The sequence below is a fragment of the Acanthopagrus latus genome, chromosome 4, assembly GCF_904848185.1.
Source record: "Acanthopagrus latus isolate v.2019 chromosome 4, fAcaLat1.1, whole genome shotgun sequence".
Taxonomy (NCBI): domain Eukaryota; kingdom Metazoa; phylum Chordata; class Actinopteri; order Spariformes; family Sparidae; genus Acanthopagrus; species Acanthopagrus latus.
In genome coordinates, this window is record NC_051042.1 from 28602508 (window position 1) to 28617891 (window position 15384).

The following is a 15384-nucleotide window of genomic DNA, read 5'->3' on the forward strand; positions in this document are numbered from 1 at the left end:
CCTCATGATTTCCTGAAACCGTATGATGGAATATTATGTACATTATATCTGCTCTTTGTAATATGAACTGAGAAGGTTACAGAGTGAAATCTGAATTATGAAACTGTGTTTTTTTTAAAAGATCAGATTCAACATATTTTCCCCTCCTTTTTGTACAATGCTGCATGTTAATGTTGTAAACAGATTTGTGTAATCCCGTCAAATGTAATCCATTACATCTAGCTCCTATTACCTGCAGTCTTTACGTCACTGTGCTGTCACTGAAATGGCAGAAATTAGACAGTTTCACCTCTGAAGGAGACAAATCAACAGACAAATACAAATACTGGACTCGAGGATCAGTTAACTTAATGGCCAAAAAGTTTGGTACTCATTTCTGTTGTGTTTCTTTTAATTTGCATGACTGAAAGAATCACATTTCCTCAGAAGTAGGGATGATTAATATGGTCTTCTTTCAGCACATACCAATAACCAATACAATAAACCATAACTTTACATTTTTGTACATAAAAAAGGTTCCTCACCTGTAGTTTTTGCACACCTGAGGGAAAGAAATGCTAATATGTAGTGAGCAAAACAGATGATCATCAAATTCAGCTTCATCTGCACTTCCTTTCTGTGTTTATTGGTGGATCGCAAACCAAATGACAGGATGCAGGAAGTTTAATCAATTCTGCACTTCACCATTAAGGATAATTAGCTGATAATGCAAATTTCCCCAATACATATATATCATGCATGTCTGTAAGAATGAGACAAAAACAGGAATAAGCTCCCACACACACTCCAACAGTGCTGAATTCTTTTATTTTACTTTTACAGATTTGACAATTTATTCCAAGTTTCTTAGTTTCTTAACGGTGAACACATTCACTAAGCACAGCTACCAGAAACTACAAACAGTCCAGTTTGTCAAATGTACACATGGGTCAGAGAGGGAAACATTTTGGTGACTGACTTCAGCGTGTAGGTGCCAGTACCTCCAACAGCAGGGGATGATATCTTTTTTTTGTTTTCAACATTTGTATTTTTTTGTTTAAAATGGCACAATCAATGCTAGTGCTGATAAGAACGATGGTCATTTATAATGTCTACGTCGTATCGTACAACCAACTCTCTCCTTAATGTAAAAACGCAGAGTGAAGGAATGACTTTTTCCCCTCCTGTTTGAGACGCCGCAGCTCTGCTCAACAAAACCGACCAATGCATGGATGTGTGTGTGTGTTTGTTTTTTTTTTGTTCTTCTCTGAATCTAGGCCAGCCTTCACTCTGCACTCTCCGGGATGGTTTGACCCCAAGTAGGTGCTGCATTGAGGAAATTCACAAATGTTTTTTTTTTTACCTGTGGCTCAAAGAAAAGAAAATCACTGATAGAGACAGCGAGGCGCCCGCTCACACAGGGAATGTGGTGGAGGAAGATTAACGGGCCACAGTTCAGGAATCAAAAAGGAAGAAAGGCTCTTAAACGCAAAGCATTTCAGTCCATATCCATCTCTTACTCATCTGACCTCCTCAGCATCGTCTAAAAAAAAACCCAAAAAAACAAAAGTGCATTTTGACTGATGGCTAACAAGTGCAACCCATCTGTGACACCAGCTGAAGGACAAAAGGACACCTTATCAAAAGAAAACAAACACATTTAACAATTTATATTCACTTTACAGCAGGAGGGTTGGGAAAACACTGACAGAACAAAACAATGCCACAATGTTGATCATATGTTGAAAGTCATTCAGATTGCAAATAATTCAGATAAGGCTTTGTCCACAATGTGCAGCTAAAATCATGACACACTTTATTAACAGTTTTAAACATTCATGTGGTTACTTGTTTCCTTCGGTGACCTTCGTCTTTCTCACCGCGACCTGCAGATATGTACTCTTTACACGACTTTAAACTACATATTAGTCCAAAATATAAAACAAAAAGGCAGATTGATAACATGTGGTCCCCATGAGAGCATTATCAAATTCTGTTCAAACACAAGTGCAACACAAAAAAACACCTTCACACACTAACTTCTCTTTACTCCACTTACAATTTGTTTTTTTTTTGTCTGCAGCCCGTCACAAAGAGAGCCAGGTGTTTAATGAGAAACCTCACCGGCTCTCGTGACTGCGAAAACATTTTGATCAGCACTTCCTTGGTTGGTCAGCTACTTCCGAAGAATCATTCTTTCAATTTATTAAAAAATATGAAATCAAAAACGTCCAGTTTTGGTGACCGTTCAGAATCTTCTAAATATGTAAGCACCTTAAATAAAAACAAACAAAAAAATGGGTACGGTTAAGGTTTACGAGGCAAAAGTAATGTTCACATGAGGGCAAGAGGCAAAACTGGTCGACTGTTAATACTAACGGCACAGCAGGAAAGTAAACAAACAAAAGAGCTTGAACACGAGGCAGCGAGGACGACGTGAACGCAGACAGACGAGGACTTTCTGTCACAACGTGGGCAGATTCCCTGACACTCGTCCAACGACTCTCAACTGCACCGAAGTTGCTTTGTACAATTCAAAATTAACACACAAGCATGCGGTTTGATATCTGGTAACTCTGGTAACGTTGGGTAAAGCCAAGCACCATGCAGGTTAGACGAAGCAGAAGCAGTGCAGCCTGTGCAGTTTTCATACCACACTGTAGACACATAATGTCTGTGGTGCAATCTCACCCTCAGCCTTTTGAAAGCAGCTACCGTATATGTGAGGATATCTGAACCAAAACAATCTGTGCACCGAACAGAAAAAAGGCAAAAAATATCTTCCAAACCCTGAACTTAGTCCTACGGTGCAGTTGAGACGCGAAAAGAGCGCAAATTTCCCACATATTCTGCTGTTTTTAGTAACAAAAGCCCATGTCTGCCACGAGACAGGAAGGCATGTAGGAGAGGAGAGGGATCAGTCGACAAAGCTGCAGCGAGTGTCCGATGAGGGAATAAAGCATAAGACAACGTTGTAAAGCTGGACGGATCTGAGGCTAGCTCTCTGCTCGGTGATACATGGCTTTTAACGATATACATAACTCTCGTCACTCGAGAAAATGACAATACTGAAATAAATAATTTCCACATTGATAATCGTAAAACATCTTCAAAGCTCTGACTAGAGCTGCGAGTGGAGAGAGAGAGGAAGGCTGTGGGAGCGCAAACCTCCTCAGGTTGTACAGCAGTAAGAAGAATGTAGTGTACTTCTGTGTGTGATTGAGTAAATATCTTTGTGCCAGTGATTGTCGCTGGTCACAGCTGTAAACAGTTCGAGATCGTAGCAGGTCGAAACCCTCGCATACCTTCTGAATCTCCTTCTCAGTTAAAACCCGCGCTACACTTCATCTGCCTGAAATGTAGGAGAAAACATGACAGAGCGACATCTCTATTTTTAAGACGTGATCTAGCAGATAATCACCTGTGCCTGCACTCCTTAAACTATCCTATGTCATTTACCTGATATCCACATAAATAGCGTACAATAGAGCTAAAACTAAAAAAAAACAACAACAACAAAAAAACCTACAAAGCTGTTCATCTGGGAAACGGTGGTCCCGTCCTTCATATCTTTCGGACACGAGTTCTGCTAAGAAAGCTTCTAATCTTAAAAAGGGAGGGGCGGAGACGTGAAGGAGTTGAATGCAATAAATAAAATACATGATATATATTATGAATATTTATATATATTTATATATGTATAAATAATATAGTACAGACAATGAGTTCTGTCTTGGCTTGACTGTGTTCAGAGAAGAATGAAGCCTGGTCCCATGTTGCCTCAACATGGCGTGGAGAGAGTTAACTTTCTCATCTGGCTTCGTGCTGGGACTAATTTTTCTATCAAACGGAGACCCAACATATCAAGCTAGACTACAGCGCACTGTATCAAGTTTTTCCTCCACGCCTCCTTTCGGGCCTGCTCCTGTGTGTCCATACATACATTCTCACCGGAGAACGAGACGATGACAAGAACTATCTTAACATCTAGTTGAAACACAGAGGAGGGAGCTGGGGTGACCAGACCCAGGTGTCGGCGGACGGACAGAGAGTACTGGAGGCGTCGATCTGGTCCTGTGGTTTCTCTAAGGGGCAGGCGTTTATACAAGCGGCGGACTGACGGTGGCGTTTTACGGCCAGATTTGTACCGGCGGCGGCGACTGTGGGTGCATTTGTGCGTTTTTGTAAGAGAGAAGGTGCAAGTGGGTGTAGGCGTGCACGTGTACGCTCAGAGGAAGTATTGTACAGATGCATGTTGACAGTTCAGCATGTGTGTGTGTGTGTTTCTGCATGTGTGTTCTGGATGGAGAACTGGATATCGTGTTTCAAATTAGCAGCTCTTTGAGACTTTTCAATTCTTTTTTTTTTTTTTGGGGGGGGGGACATAAATTGTGATCATACAAATCCTAATTTTGGGAGTGTTTAAACACGGGTGAGGAAGGCAAGGTTGAGCGAGCTGGGGATCTGGATGGTTTCCAGGGCGAGGGATGAAGGGCTGAATGGGAAAGTGACCGGATAAATCATCTTCGTGTCCATCAACAACTGGGGACTCTCACAGCGGTCTCGCAAACGAGTCTACAGGGAAAGGGAGAGAAAAAATAAAATGGAAATAGTTAATACGCAAATCAACTTGGAACTCAAATGATTCCATGTTGTTTAGAGACTCTACAAGTGTTTTTTCCTCAGTTTAGTGTTTAGAATTGCTGGTTGATCTTCTCCTCGACCCAGGCACACAGTTTTTTCTTTAAGGAAATCATTTCAGCAGATCATCTACATCAGCAGATAATGGCTCTAAAATGAAATATCAACATTTCTGCTAATATTAAAAGGCCCCTTTACACTTTAATTATGCACAAGTGACTCACACCATCAGCCATCATGATAAGAGTTTCATATGATTGGTCATAGTTTACCTACGACAACTAAAGTATCACTATAGAGCGACGCTGCGACAAGCGATACATTGCAGGACTGACACATCACGATTTTTGTCTAAACTAAGACTACTTGTTATGTTATGTGTATGTTATGTATTTTTTGTATTGTGGTTATTATTTCATCAAGCATCCTTACTAATTTTAATTCAAGTTACAATGTAAAACACTTTTAGATCCATTCTTATGGAATAGTGAGTAGCAAATAAAAAAGACAGTAAATCACCTGTATGGTTCGTATGAATGCAACCGACACTCTCTCCTCAAATTCGTTGACTGGAGTGTAGAGGTTCAGGACCTTCACGATCTGAGAATGAGATAAAAAAAAAAGGTTGGTTATTCCAACAAATCAAGCAGTTAACTCAAAGTGGCTTTTATCTTTTGACAGACTGAAGTTGAGAGGAAATTAAATAAAAAGCTGTTTGGGATTATTTGATTGTGGTTTAAATGTACGACAGGACGGTTTACCTGAGCAGTGGTGAGGGCCTGGCACATGGAGCAGATGGCCTCGGCGTCCTCGTCAGTCTTTTTCTTCACCTGCAGCAGCTGAGCGGCCTGGATCAGAGGCTCCAGAGTCTCCTTGGCTCCGCATACCATCAGACCTTTGTCTCTGAGCCACTCCTCCAGCTGGCTCACATTGTACCTGAACACAAACACACAACGTAACTTAATACAAATAAATGTACTCTTGCTCTGGAGCTTCTCTCCGAGCAGCGACATCTCCTACCTGATCTGCATGCCTTTGCTCCAGGAGCACATGTCTTTGCGCAGCAGCAGGTTGTTGAGGGTGACGGCTCCGATGATGTAGAATTGCTGCTTCACCACCTGCTTGATGAGCTCGGGGTCGGTGCCGTGCTGGCACATGGTGGAGTGGAAGGCGCTGAGCTGCCGCAGGATGGAGTCCAGGGTGTAGGTGCCCTCGTCAGCGATACTAGACGTCCGCTTTCGGAGACCGGTGGGCTTCACCCCCGACACACCTTGGATGGTCTCGTGTTCCAGCATGCCAGAAACTGGGGAAAACCATGATGAAGAGGTCAGTACCACAGTAGAATCAGCTTGTATGAGCACACACTCACACACACAATGAAATGTACATGCACACACCTATCATGGGCTGCAGGATGTTCTCCATGCATTTGATGAGCTGCTGGTAGATCTGGATAGCCAGGTCGCTGATCACCTGTCTGTACTCTGCCAGGTCGAAGTTGGACAGACAGTGTTCATTCTGCCTGGATGTGTTGTGCTTCATGAAGGCCTGAGACACACAGGAACACACGGATAAAGGTTAAAAATCAATATTCCATTGCAATCAGTGATATTTTATTTACACATCTGTGTTGTACAAATCAAATCCTCATTGTTCGGATCGCTATTCATGAGCACGTATGCATTTAAGTGCGAAAGCTTCTATGTTTGTGCATCAGTCTCACCTCGTCTCCGCTGTATTGTTTCAGACAGTGTAAGAAGCGGCAGGTGTTTGCCAGCCAGAAGGAAACAGTCTCAAAGTCATCTCCTCGTTTCTGACGGGAAGAGGAAGAGCAAACTGGAGTCAGTGCATCAGCTGTTAACAGTCATAATGTGACTCTTTCAAAGCCGCTCCAGTTTAGACACCTTGCAAGTTACTAAGAAAAACATTTAATGGGTTTTAACCAAGAACTTCACGGCCGTGTGGCCCACAGACAAAGATACAGTGCACATACCTTCAGGATCTTCTTAATACTGTTGATGGTCGAGGTGAGCAGAGTGCGGACCTTCTGGTCATCGTTGACGTAGTCTGCGTGTCTCAGACACATGAACAGGATGTAGGCTGGCAGACCTGGGATCAGATTCACGGCTACACCGCGAGGCTTCAGCTCTGGAGGGACAAGAAGAAGGAAGTTCAGTGAGGGACTGAGGAGAAACGGTCAGACAAAGCTCCACTTTCTACAGATGGTTTGATTATTTCAGACTGTAGAAACTGTGCCTGAAGTATATTTTTAATTATCACACTACATTAATATGAATTTGGAAGAATGACTGTGACTTTGAGGATTTTTCTCCCTCAATTTTGACCTTTTATTGAGAAATTGGCTTCAGGCATTTTCAAATGACAACTTCACTGATGTTTTATTATGGCCTGCTATGTATTTAAAGTCTGTGTTTCGTGCTTAAATGAACTCTTACCCAGAATGAGGTTCTTGACCAGTTTCAGCTCGTCCTCCTTCTTGTACTCGAGCATTCCTTGGAAATCTTTCTCCCTGCGCGGAATGTTGACAGGGTGGATCGGCTCGTCCACCATCTGTCCTGGAGACGTCTGGCCCTCCGTCTGACCCGCTGGGATAAAATACAGGACATGACAGTCAGGTAACACATTGAGCATTGAACATTCTGTAACAATAACATTTAAAGAGATTCCCAAGCAAGATGATTTCTCTCTTACCTCCCATCTCTCCAATCCTCTTGGAGTAAACCTTGAGCTGCTTCTTCAGCTTGCGGATGGTTCGGTCCTGCTTCTCCAGCTGCTCCATTAGATCCTAAATCAGGCCACAGCGATGGATGGAGAAAGAAAGACAATAGTGAGGACAAACGGCAGGGCTCAAACTTCTCAGACTGCTTCACACTGTCGCCCTCCAGTGGTAAAAAGCACTCATCTCATTCAGCGCTGTCTTGGAAAAAGTGAGGCTTGGAAACAAACAAACCGACAGGAGGGTTGGAGAGGTTTTAAATCAACATGAGTTTCCCTGCTGATTGTTTTCAGAAGAAGAGAAGTTTCAAGACTTTGCTGCATGTTAGAAAAGTGAAAAAGGTGCCCAGCTGCTCCGCTGTGAGTTAGAAGACACTGCTGAGGAGAGTTAGAGCGACGCTCAGCGCTGCTTCACTCATGAACACACAACCTCAGTTAGTTCAAACACATGCAACCGCACATGCAGGCACACACACACACACACACACACACTCTACATACAACCATCCGTCGTAAAATGGTGACTCGAGCCTCTCGGGACGCTGTGGGGTCTTCAGCCAAGAGTTCCTGTCGAGTGACACCATCCAAATAAATAATTGTGTTTGTGTATGTGTGTGACACACCACACTGCAGTGGCATCTCAGTGGGAACGTGACCACCAAACCCAAACAGCTTCAAGTGATACTTCATTAACATAATACGGGGAAAATTTAAGCGCATCTGCAGATCAGAGTTGTCTGGTAGTTTTTTAGTTATGACCACGTTTCTACTAGTTGTGTGTATTGGCGTGTGTGCTGCAGCGTACCAGGTTCTCGTTGGTGAGGCGGGTGATCTCGTGCTGCAGACTGGCTTCGATTCGGGCCTCTGGAGGCAGCTGGAGGTTTTGAGCCAAGAGCTGCTGCTGACGGTTGTTCTCCTCCTTCACATTCTGCAGCTCGCCACGCAACGCCTCCACCTCGCTGTCGTAGGTTCTCCGCTGAGTCTGCAGCTGATGCTCCAGTAACCTGGGGCCGGAGGGGAGGGAGGTGAGATGGAGGACGGAATGAAGGAGAAGGGGGTAGATGGAAGATGAAGGGATGAGGGGAAAGGAACAGGGCGTAAATAAGAGGAGAGGGAAATAAATTAGCATCCAATTTCAGACAGAACATCGTCACAGTCAGAGAGAGAGCAGCGTAGTGACAGCAGCATGCTGTGCAGCCCAGAGCCCAGCCTCTCTGAACACTGTGTACACATTGTGTAATTCAGTTGAGCCGTTAAACTTATATAGATTCAGTTTGTTGGTTCAGAAGAAGGTTGAGATCTCCTCACACGAGTTTGCTAACATCACACAGTCAGCCAGTCATATAAGTCATGTGGCAATTAGTGGAGCACCAAGACTCCCAAAGCAGCACAAAGGCTTCAACGGTTCTCTAAATTCTCTGAAAAAAAAAAGGCAGATATTTTCTCTCCATGTGTAATTTTACGAGAAAGACTGGTAAGGAAAAGAGTAAACTCAAAGTTTAAGATGAGACAGTGAAGGTCAAATACTGTTTGAGAACAATTCTTTGGATTTCTTTCAAATGTCAGGAGTAATGAAGCCTTTCTCACTGCGTCACTTTGAAGCTCTGCAGTGAATATTGAGTCACACGAAGCTCAAACTTCTGTCAGTGAAACAACCTTGGTCACAGGACCATGACAAATTCTGCTGCACTACCTTAGAAATAAAAAGGGGAAAATCAAACTGAAACTTTGTATAAATGACTGTGTATTATGCCATGTTTAGCTTATCATTCTATTTTTGTCTTGCTTTTGCTTGTTTCACTTTGAGCTCATTCATTCGTCGTCGCTCCCCCAATGAGGGATCAATTAAGTCTCATCTTATCTCAGGATTGTTAATGGACCAATTTTTATATTCTTTTAATTAAATAACACAAAAACATAATCAGCTGTGCCAAAAAAAAACAAAACCCGATAGCACCCAAAGCAGACAACAATGTATGCCAACTCACAACACAACAACCTTGTTAATTGTCGTCTACCCTGTTAGGACCCATGAAATGAGTCCTGAGGCCTAAAACTGACCAGCTACACAAGACAGTGTGAGAGAAAACTCTGAAAGCTTGACAAAAAACGTGTGTGAGAGAGAGAGAGAGAGAGAGAGAGAGAGAGAGAGAGAGAAAAACTGTGGATGAAGAAAAACAGCAGCACACATCCTTCCCTGTGAAAAGGCAAAACATGCTCAGTACATCACACTTGAGTTACACCTGATGGTTTCCTTTAAGCCCTGATTAACCAGCCACAGCTCTCCGTCCTCATTCAGCTTATGGAAGTCTGGAGCGGCGGATCTGACCGACACACAACACAAAGGAACATGAACAAACAATGACAAAAAGAAAGATGCGGGATAGTTGGGTGGAGGGGAGATGTGTGCAAAGACAAGAAGAATAATATATAAGGTGTACTGAATGTTATGATGGGGGGAAATCAGCTTTTTAAACAATAAAAAAATCTCCCTAAGTGCAGATTTGTTTAGCAGTAGATGTGTGTAGCCTGTTGTTCCCTTAACATTTGCTTGTTTGATGACAGCGTGTGAACAAGGAAGGTCACAAGCAACAAAGGGGAGCAACAGAGGTATAAAAGCAGTGATGCACAGTGGAAGTGTCTGAATGATCAATTCCTTAAAAGTGTTCTGTGCATCTCTGCTGCGACAAACAAAGAAACAGGTGGGCTTTCATGCAGGGTTTAAACTCATTCCATAAAGCTGAGACGAGAGGCCTCCAACAACAGCGTCACACCACTGCTGCTGAACACAGTGTCAGGAAGTCATAAAGTGTTAACGAAGGTTAAACTACACCTAAAGATTACATCTATACCTTCTAAGCTCCGACGTTTTCATGCTTTCATGCTGCACCATTTGGAAAAATTCTATGCTAGTTCTGCAGCATCTCCAAAAGCAGAAGCCACTGACAACATCCCTGTATTCTTTGTTTTGAGGGGAAACAGAAACTAGTCAGCTTCAGTTTAAGAGACTCTTGTTCATGCTGAACTATTAAAACCCATGCACACCTCTGAGTCGAAAAACAACCAATCCCAAAGCCAAACAAACATTCTTTGACTTCAAGTACTGGTGACAATAGTCTGTTAAGAAAGACCCTAAACTTTAGCTGTCCAGCTGTTTTATTATTCAACATGCTGTTAGGGCAGAAAACGCAAAGCTACCCAAGCTTTCATCGGCACTCCGACTCAGCCGTGTCAGCTTCGGGAAGGCCTCGTTCAGACCAAATCAGACATTGCAATGAAAATATACTTTTTCCCATTAATTCTGAGTGTGAGTATTGTGTTCAGACTGCAGAAAAACAAACTCCCTGCTTCAAAAAGTTGAAAACAAAATCAACTTTTGGGGAAACTCAACTGTCACAATTTTCACTACATGTATATCGTGACCAAACAAATTCACTATAGCAATATTATCACAGTAACAATTAAAATTAAATCTATACTTAACTTTGTTTACTTTGCATTTTGTCTATTTTCTTCGCAAATAAATGACTTAAAATACGTAGGGAGGTGGAGCGAAGATACAATTACTCTCAGCACAAATATCATGACTATCGCTATAACACCCATAACTCAAGCTGATGTCACACTACAGTGGATAATCACATTAGTCAACTATCAGGCCTGCAGGTCAACAGTTTATTTATTCAAGCTGTTTACACTTCATTTATAAAATAACTACTACTACTACTATCACGCTTATAATGGAAATTATTGACACATTTGGTGTCAGGGTACATCAAACTGTTCTGGGGAAGAGAATCTACAATGTTGTTGTGGAAAAGTTCTTGCTTCCAAGCCGTGCGAAATAATTACCGCAGCGCCTGATTTGGTCTGAAGCCTTAAAACTCTCATGTGCAGCGTTTTCAACCATGTTCGGTCTGTGCGTGGCCATGCATGCTCTGCTCCATGATGCATAGGCCACGACTCATTGGTTACCTCAGCCTACTCAGGAGTTCACTGACTTCCAGCGGTTTACGCATGAACCTTGGAGATCTGCACAGGACAAGGCAGCGTTCACAAACACACATTTCTTACAAATGAATCATGGTATTATAAATAATGGAACAAGAGCTGCACAAGAAAGGAAATTTGGACAAAAGATTGATGATAGCAAGAGAGATTGGACTGAATTCAACGCTGGGGAATGTGACGACCTGGAGACTGGGTGGAGAACAAGCAGGAACAAAGTACCTGTTGGTGTCTTTGAGGCCAATGCAAGCCTGCTTCAGTTCGTCAGCATCCTTCAGTTTGGACACATCCTCAGCATAGACAGACGGCTCGGTCATGGTCTCCTGGAAGAGGACAGACAAGAAAAGACAAATGAGAAAGTGGAAACATCGCATTTAGAGAGTGACCTGTCTGTTTCAACTGCTTCCTGAACCAATTACCACCATGACTCTGGGGGCTGTCATAAGATTTAGATGATGAAGACAAGCAAGTCAGTGGTTTCATGAGTTGGGTGTGCTGTAGGCAGACGGTGCATGTGCTGCAGACTCCCTGCCAGCACCGGTGCAGCTGCTGGCTACGACTGTCCTTTTACTCTGACAATCATCAGCCAGTCGGAGCCTCAGGCTGGACAGCGACAAATCAACAAGTGACGCCTGTGCGACAGCCGTCTATCTACGGGGAGCATGCTTCACAGCGGTGGCTGTCAGGAAACGAGAGGTGCTGTACTGAAGCCCGACAGAGCTGAGCATCAGCTGATTAGTAACCAGGACTGAAGGTCACTTGTGATCAGGGAGTTTGAGCAGCGCTCATGGGACCGCTGTATCACAGTTTGATATGAAGACGAGGCTCATTTATATAGCATGAGGGAGTCAAACTGTGAGCCTGATCATCTGTGGAGCTACAGTATAATGATGTGACAGCACAGTTTATTTCTCGAGTGAGTCAACAGCAGCATGAATAATCAGCGCCTCCTTTTACAGTAAGTGGGAGCTGCAATGATTCATCTATTATCATTTAATAGATTAGGGAGGCTAAAGAAAGTTAATTGTCAGTAAATGTTTTCGAGCAAAATGTCAAACAGACTGACGGCTGAACAAAAGAAGCCATCATTTGAAGATGTCAAGTTGGACTCTGGGAAATTCTGGTGAGGATTTTTTAAATATATTTTTTTTTTTACATTTTTATTGACTAAAGATTAATAGATTAATCAACAATTAAAATAATCATTAGTTGCAGCCCTGCAGTCAAAGACACAATCCAACACTGCACAACACTGAGAAGTCAGCACCCCTGGAGTTCCAGAATTAAATTAATATTCAAATGATTTTGAATATTATGTTCTGAATTTAAATTCTGCATTCAGGGTGCTGTCAATCCTCTCTCCACTCTCTTCTAAATACAGCAAATGTCACGTGTTTAAGGGTTTCAGGTCTCGGTAACGAATGAATGCAAAATGGCTGCAGTAAAAACGGCCACTGAGCAGAACTCTCAGTGACTTTTTAGTGAAACAAAAAGTCCATCAATGCGTTCACTCAGACGGAGGACGAGACGGACGAGACAACCAGAATTAAACCTGGAGAGGACAGAGTCTCTATGTAAAGCCTCATATCGGAAGAAAGCTGATCTTTTGTTGCCTCTGTGACTTTATGTTACGGCTGTGTGTCAGAGCTTTTTAAGTCTCGGCTCAACGGTGCCAGTTTTTCTAATACTTTAGAGGGGAATTCCACTCTTGCTCACACACTGTTTCATATCAGTAACTTCATATTCAAAGCATTCCAGCAGGCCTTGTTGTTTTCTCTCAACCTGCTCTCTTTACTTCAGTCCTAAAATTGAGTTTTGTGATTAACTTGTTTTACTCAGTATGTGGAGGGTAAAAAGGGAATACTGGTGGTGACAGATGAGCACGTAGAAAAAGTAAGAGCAAGGCCTCATGCTTGAATTAGATAAATTAGAGTACCTTCATTTTGAGGTACAGACAGTAAATCTTCTAGTAAATTCTCCGTAACCTCACAGCAACTTTGTTAAAGTCTAATCTTCCTGCTAACTTGCGCCGTGACGGCCGATGAAATTGATTCTGCTGGATCAGATTTGTTATTTCGGGAGGCTTTACAGAGAGACACACCAGGTGAAATGTGTCACACACTCATGCAGGATGCGTTTCTTTAACTGTACCTTCTCATCCTGTGGGCAAGCATGGATGGAGGAGAGAAGGTGGAGACAGGAAAGTTAGACACAGTGAGGGTACAGTGAAAACATTAGCTACGTTCGGCGTGAACAATAATGTGATTTAATCAATGATTTGGAGCCAAGGCAAGTGGTCGAGCTCAAATGTGAATCACGTAATGTTTGAGTCATCATTTTTCTTTTAAATAGAAAATTTCTGTCTTTAGTTATTCGTGAAAAAAAAAACAAATAGTGTTTGAATGAAATCTGAGATTAGGATCTCTGCTAAAATATGATAAAATTGATCTTCAGCCAAGAGAGATTTTGGTCCGATCCCTTTATCATTTTTGAGGGATATCGTGCAAACAAATAGACAAACAGAGAAACAACACGGGTGGAAAACAACACACAAATGTAAGAAGGTGGATGCAAGCAGGGTGCCATCCACTTACATCCAGCTTCATTTTGTGAAAGAACAACAGCACCATGTGACCACGGTGTCCAGAATATACCAGTTAAAACATTTTCCTCTACCTTGTGGTGCATGGCTTCCTTCTGGCTGACCAGCTGCGAGCGCAGGATCAGCACCTCCTCCTTACGGACGTCCAGCTCCTCGCAGGCGGAGTTGAGCTGCTCCAGGAGCACCTTGTACGCTGGGGATCCCGGGGCCCCGCTGCTGGCGGCTGCGTTGCCCAGCAGGCTTTGCCTCATCTCCACCAGGTTGTGTTTCAGCTTCTTGTTCTCGGACTCCAGCTCTTGACGCTAGGGAGTAAAATAATAAAGTGTTAGTGGGAAATAAGTATTTATGGCATGTAAATATTGTAATAAAATATGTGGTCTTGGCTTTGGAGCAAGTTATTATCTGAAGACGGTCAGAGAACATGTGCTAGTGTTGTCGTATTTCTACTTTATTTTCCTCTGGGTGATTACCTTCAGGGACTCGTACTCCAGCTCCGCACCACGAGCCTTCTTGAACTCTGCATCATCCTGAAACAAGGAGCAATAAGTGAGGATGAAGACGTGTTTATGACCTGAACAAAGTCTATAATACATGATGAAGCACAGTCTGACAAAGGACTGAAACAAAAACCTATTTATTACATTTATAGAGTCATGATAAGTGTGAAAAGGGTAGTTGTTTGTACTGGTACTGTTACGTGCTTACTGTTATCAAAAAGCTTTTCATTAGGTACTCTCCAAGTATTACTGTATGTTTACATTACGTAACACACAATAAAGTGGCTTTACACTTTGAGTAATAAGTAATTTGTTAATAAAGTGAGATATTTCCGAGCCAGTGTGGGAGTCGGTACCCTCGCTCTAGCCCGCTGGAACTGCTCTTCTTTGTTTTCCAGCTCGTTGCGCAGCGACTGCTTTTCTTGCTCCAGTTCTGTAAGACGTTTCTGCAGCTTGAGGGTCAACGAGGTGTCGATTCCTCGGGTCACATCCTGTATGACAAAGAAATGTTAGGACGCCGCATAAGCTGCATGTAAAACATTGAAACGAAAAGCCATGAATGGTTTCACATCAGAAATGTGACTGTGTTTAATGCCAATATTCTTACTTCTGCGGCACGGGAACCTTCTTCCAATTCGGCGTACTCTGAGTTGTAGGTGTACTCTGATTCGTTGCTGCTGTGGGTGGAATCTGTTCTCCTGTGGCCAGGCTTGGAGACATTCTACAGATGGGACAGAAAATAAAACTTTTAATATGAACCAACGACAGACTTAAGTTCCTGCTGTGCATTCTGCTTGGTAAGACAACTGGATGAGAAATACTGAATAATGGATGAAATACATTTGCTCTGAGCGTTCAGATTAAGTTGAGAGGCATTTAAAATGATGAGAATGAGAATCGACTGCGTGCATGTGTCGCTCA

The 15384-nt window shown here is 42.7% G+C and overlaps 1 protein-coding gene across 6 annotated transcripts in view; it reads right to left on the reverse strand.

The window, feature by feature from the left end:
• Positions 1-790: 790 nt before the first annotated feature.
• myo5aa (myosin VAa) overlaps positions 791-15384 on the reverse strand; it is a 51971-nt gene continuing 37377 nt past the window's right edge. For 2 of the 6 annotated variants that reach the window (XM_037095280.1, XM_037095281.1), the window contains 17 exons: positions 15071-15184; positions 14820-14954; positions 14437-14493; positions 14041-14268; positions 13516-13524; positions 11587-11687; positions 9600-9680; positions 8162-8360; positions 7333-7426; positions 7077-7226; positions 6614-6768; positions 6344-6433; positions 6018-6168; positions 5641-5923; positions 5382-5556; positions 5140-5220; positions 791-4554 (listed from right to left, as the gene is read on the reverse strand). In XM_037095280.1, the coding sequence (XP_036951175.1) occupies positions 4402-4554; positions 5140-5220; positions 5382-5556; positions 5641-5923; positions 6018-6168; positions 6344-6433; positions 6614-6768; positions 7077-7226; positions 7333-7426; positions 8162-8360; positions 9600-9680; positions 11587-11687; positions 13516-13524; positions 14041-14268; positions 14437-14493; positions 14820-14954; positions 15071-15184 (2256 nt within the window). In that variant the 3' untranslated portion in view covers positions 791-4401. The remainder of the gene's footprint in view (positions 4555-5139; positions 5221-5381; positions 5557-5640; positions 5924-6017; positions 6169-6343; positions 6434-6613; positions 6769-7076; positions 7227-7332; positions 7427-8161; positions 8361-9599; positions 9681-11586; positions 11688-13515; positions 13525-14040; positions 14269-14436; positions 14494-14819; positions 14955-15070; positions 15185-15384) is intronic. The other 4 variants (XM_037095286.1, XM_037095283.1, XM_037095282.1 and 1 more) reach the window with 3 other exon arrangements.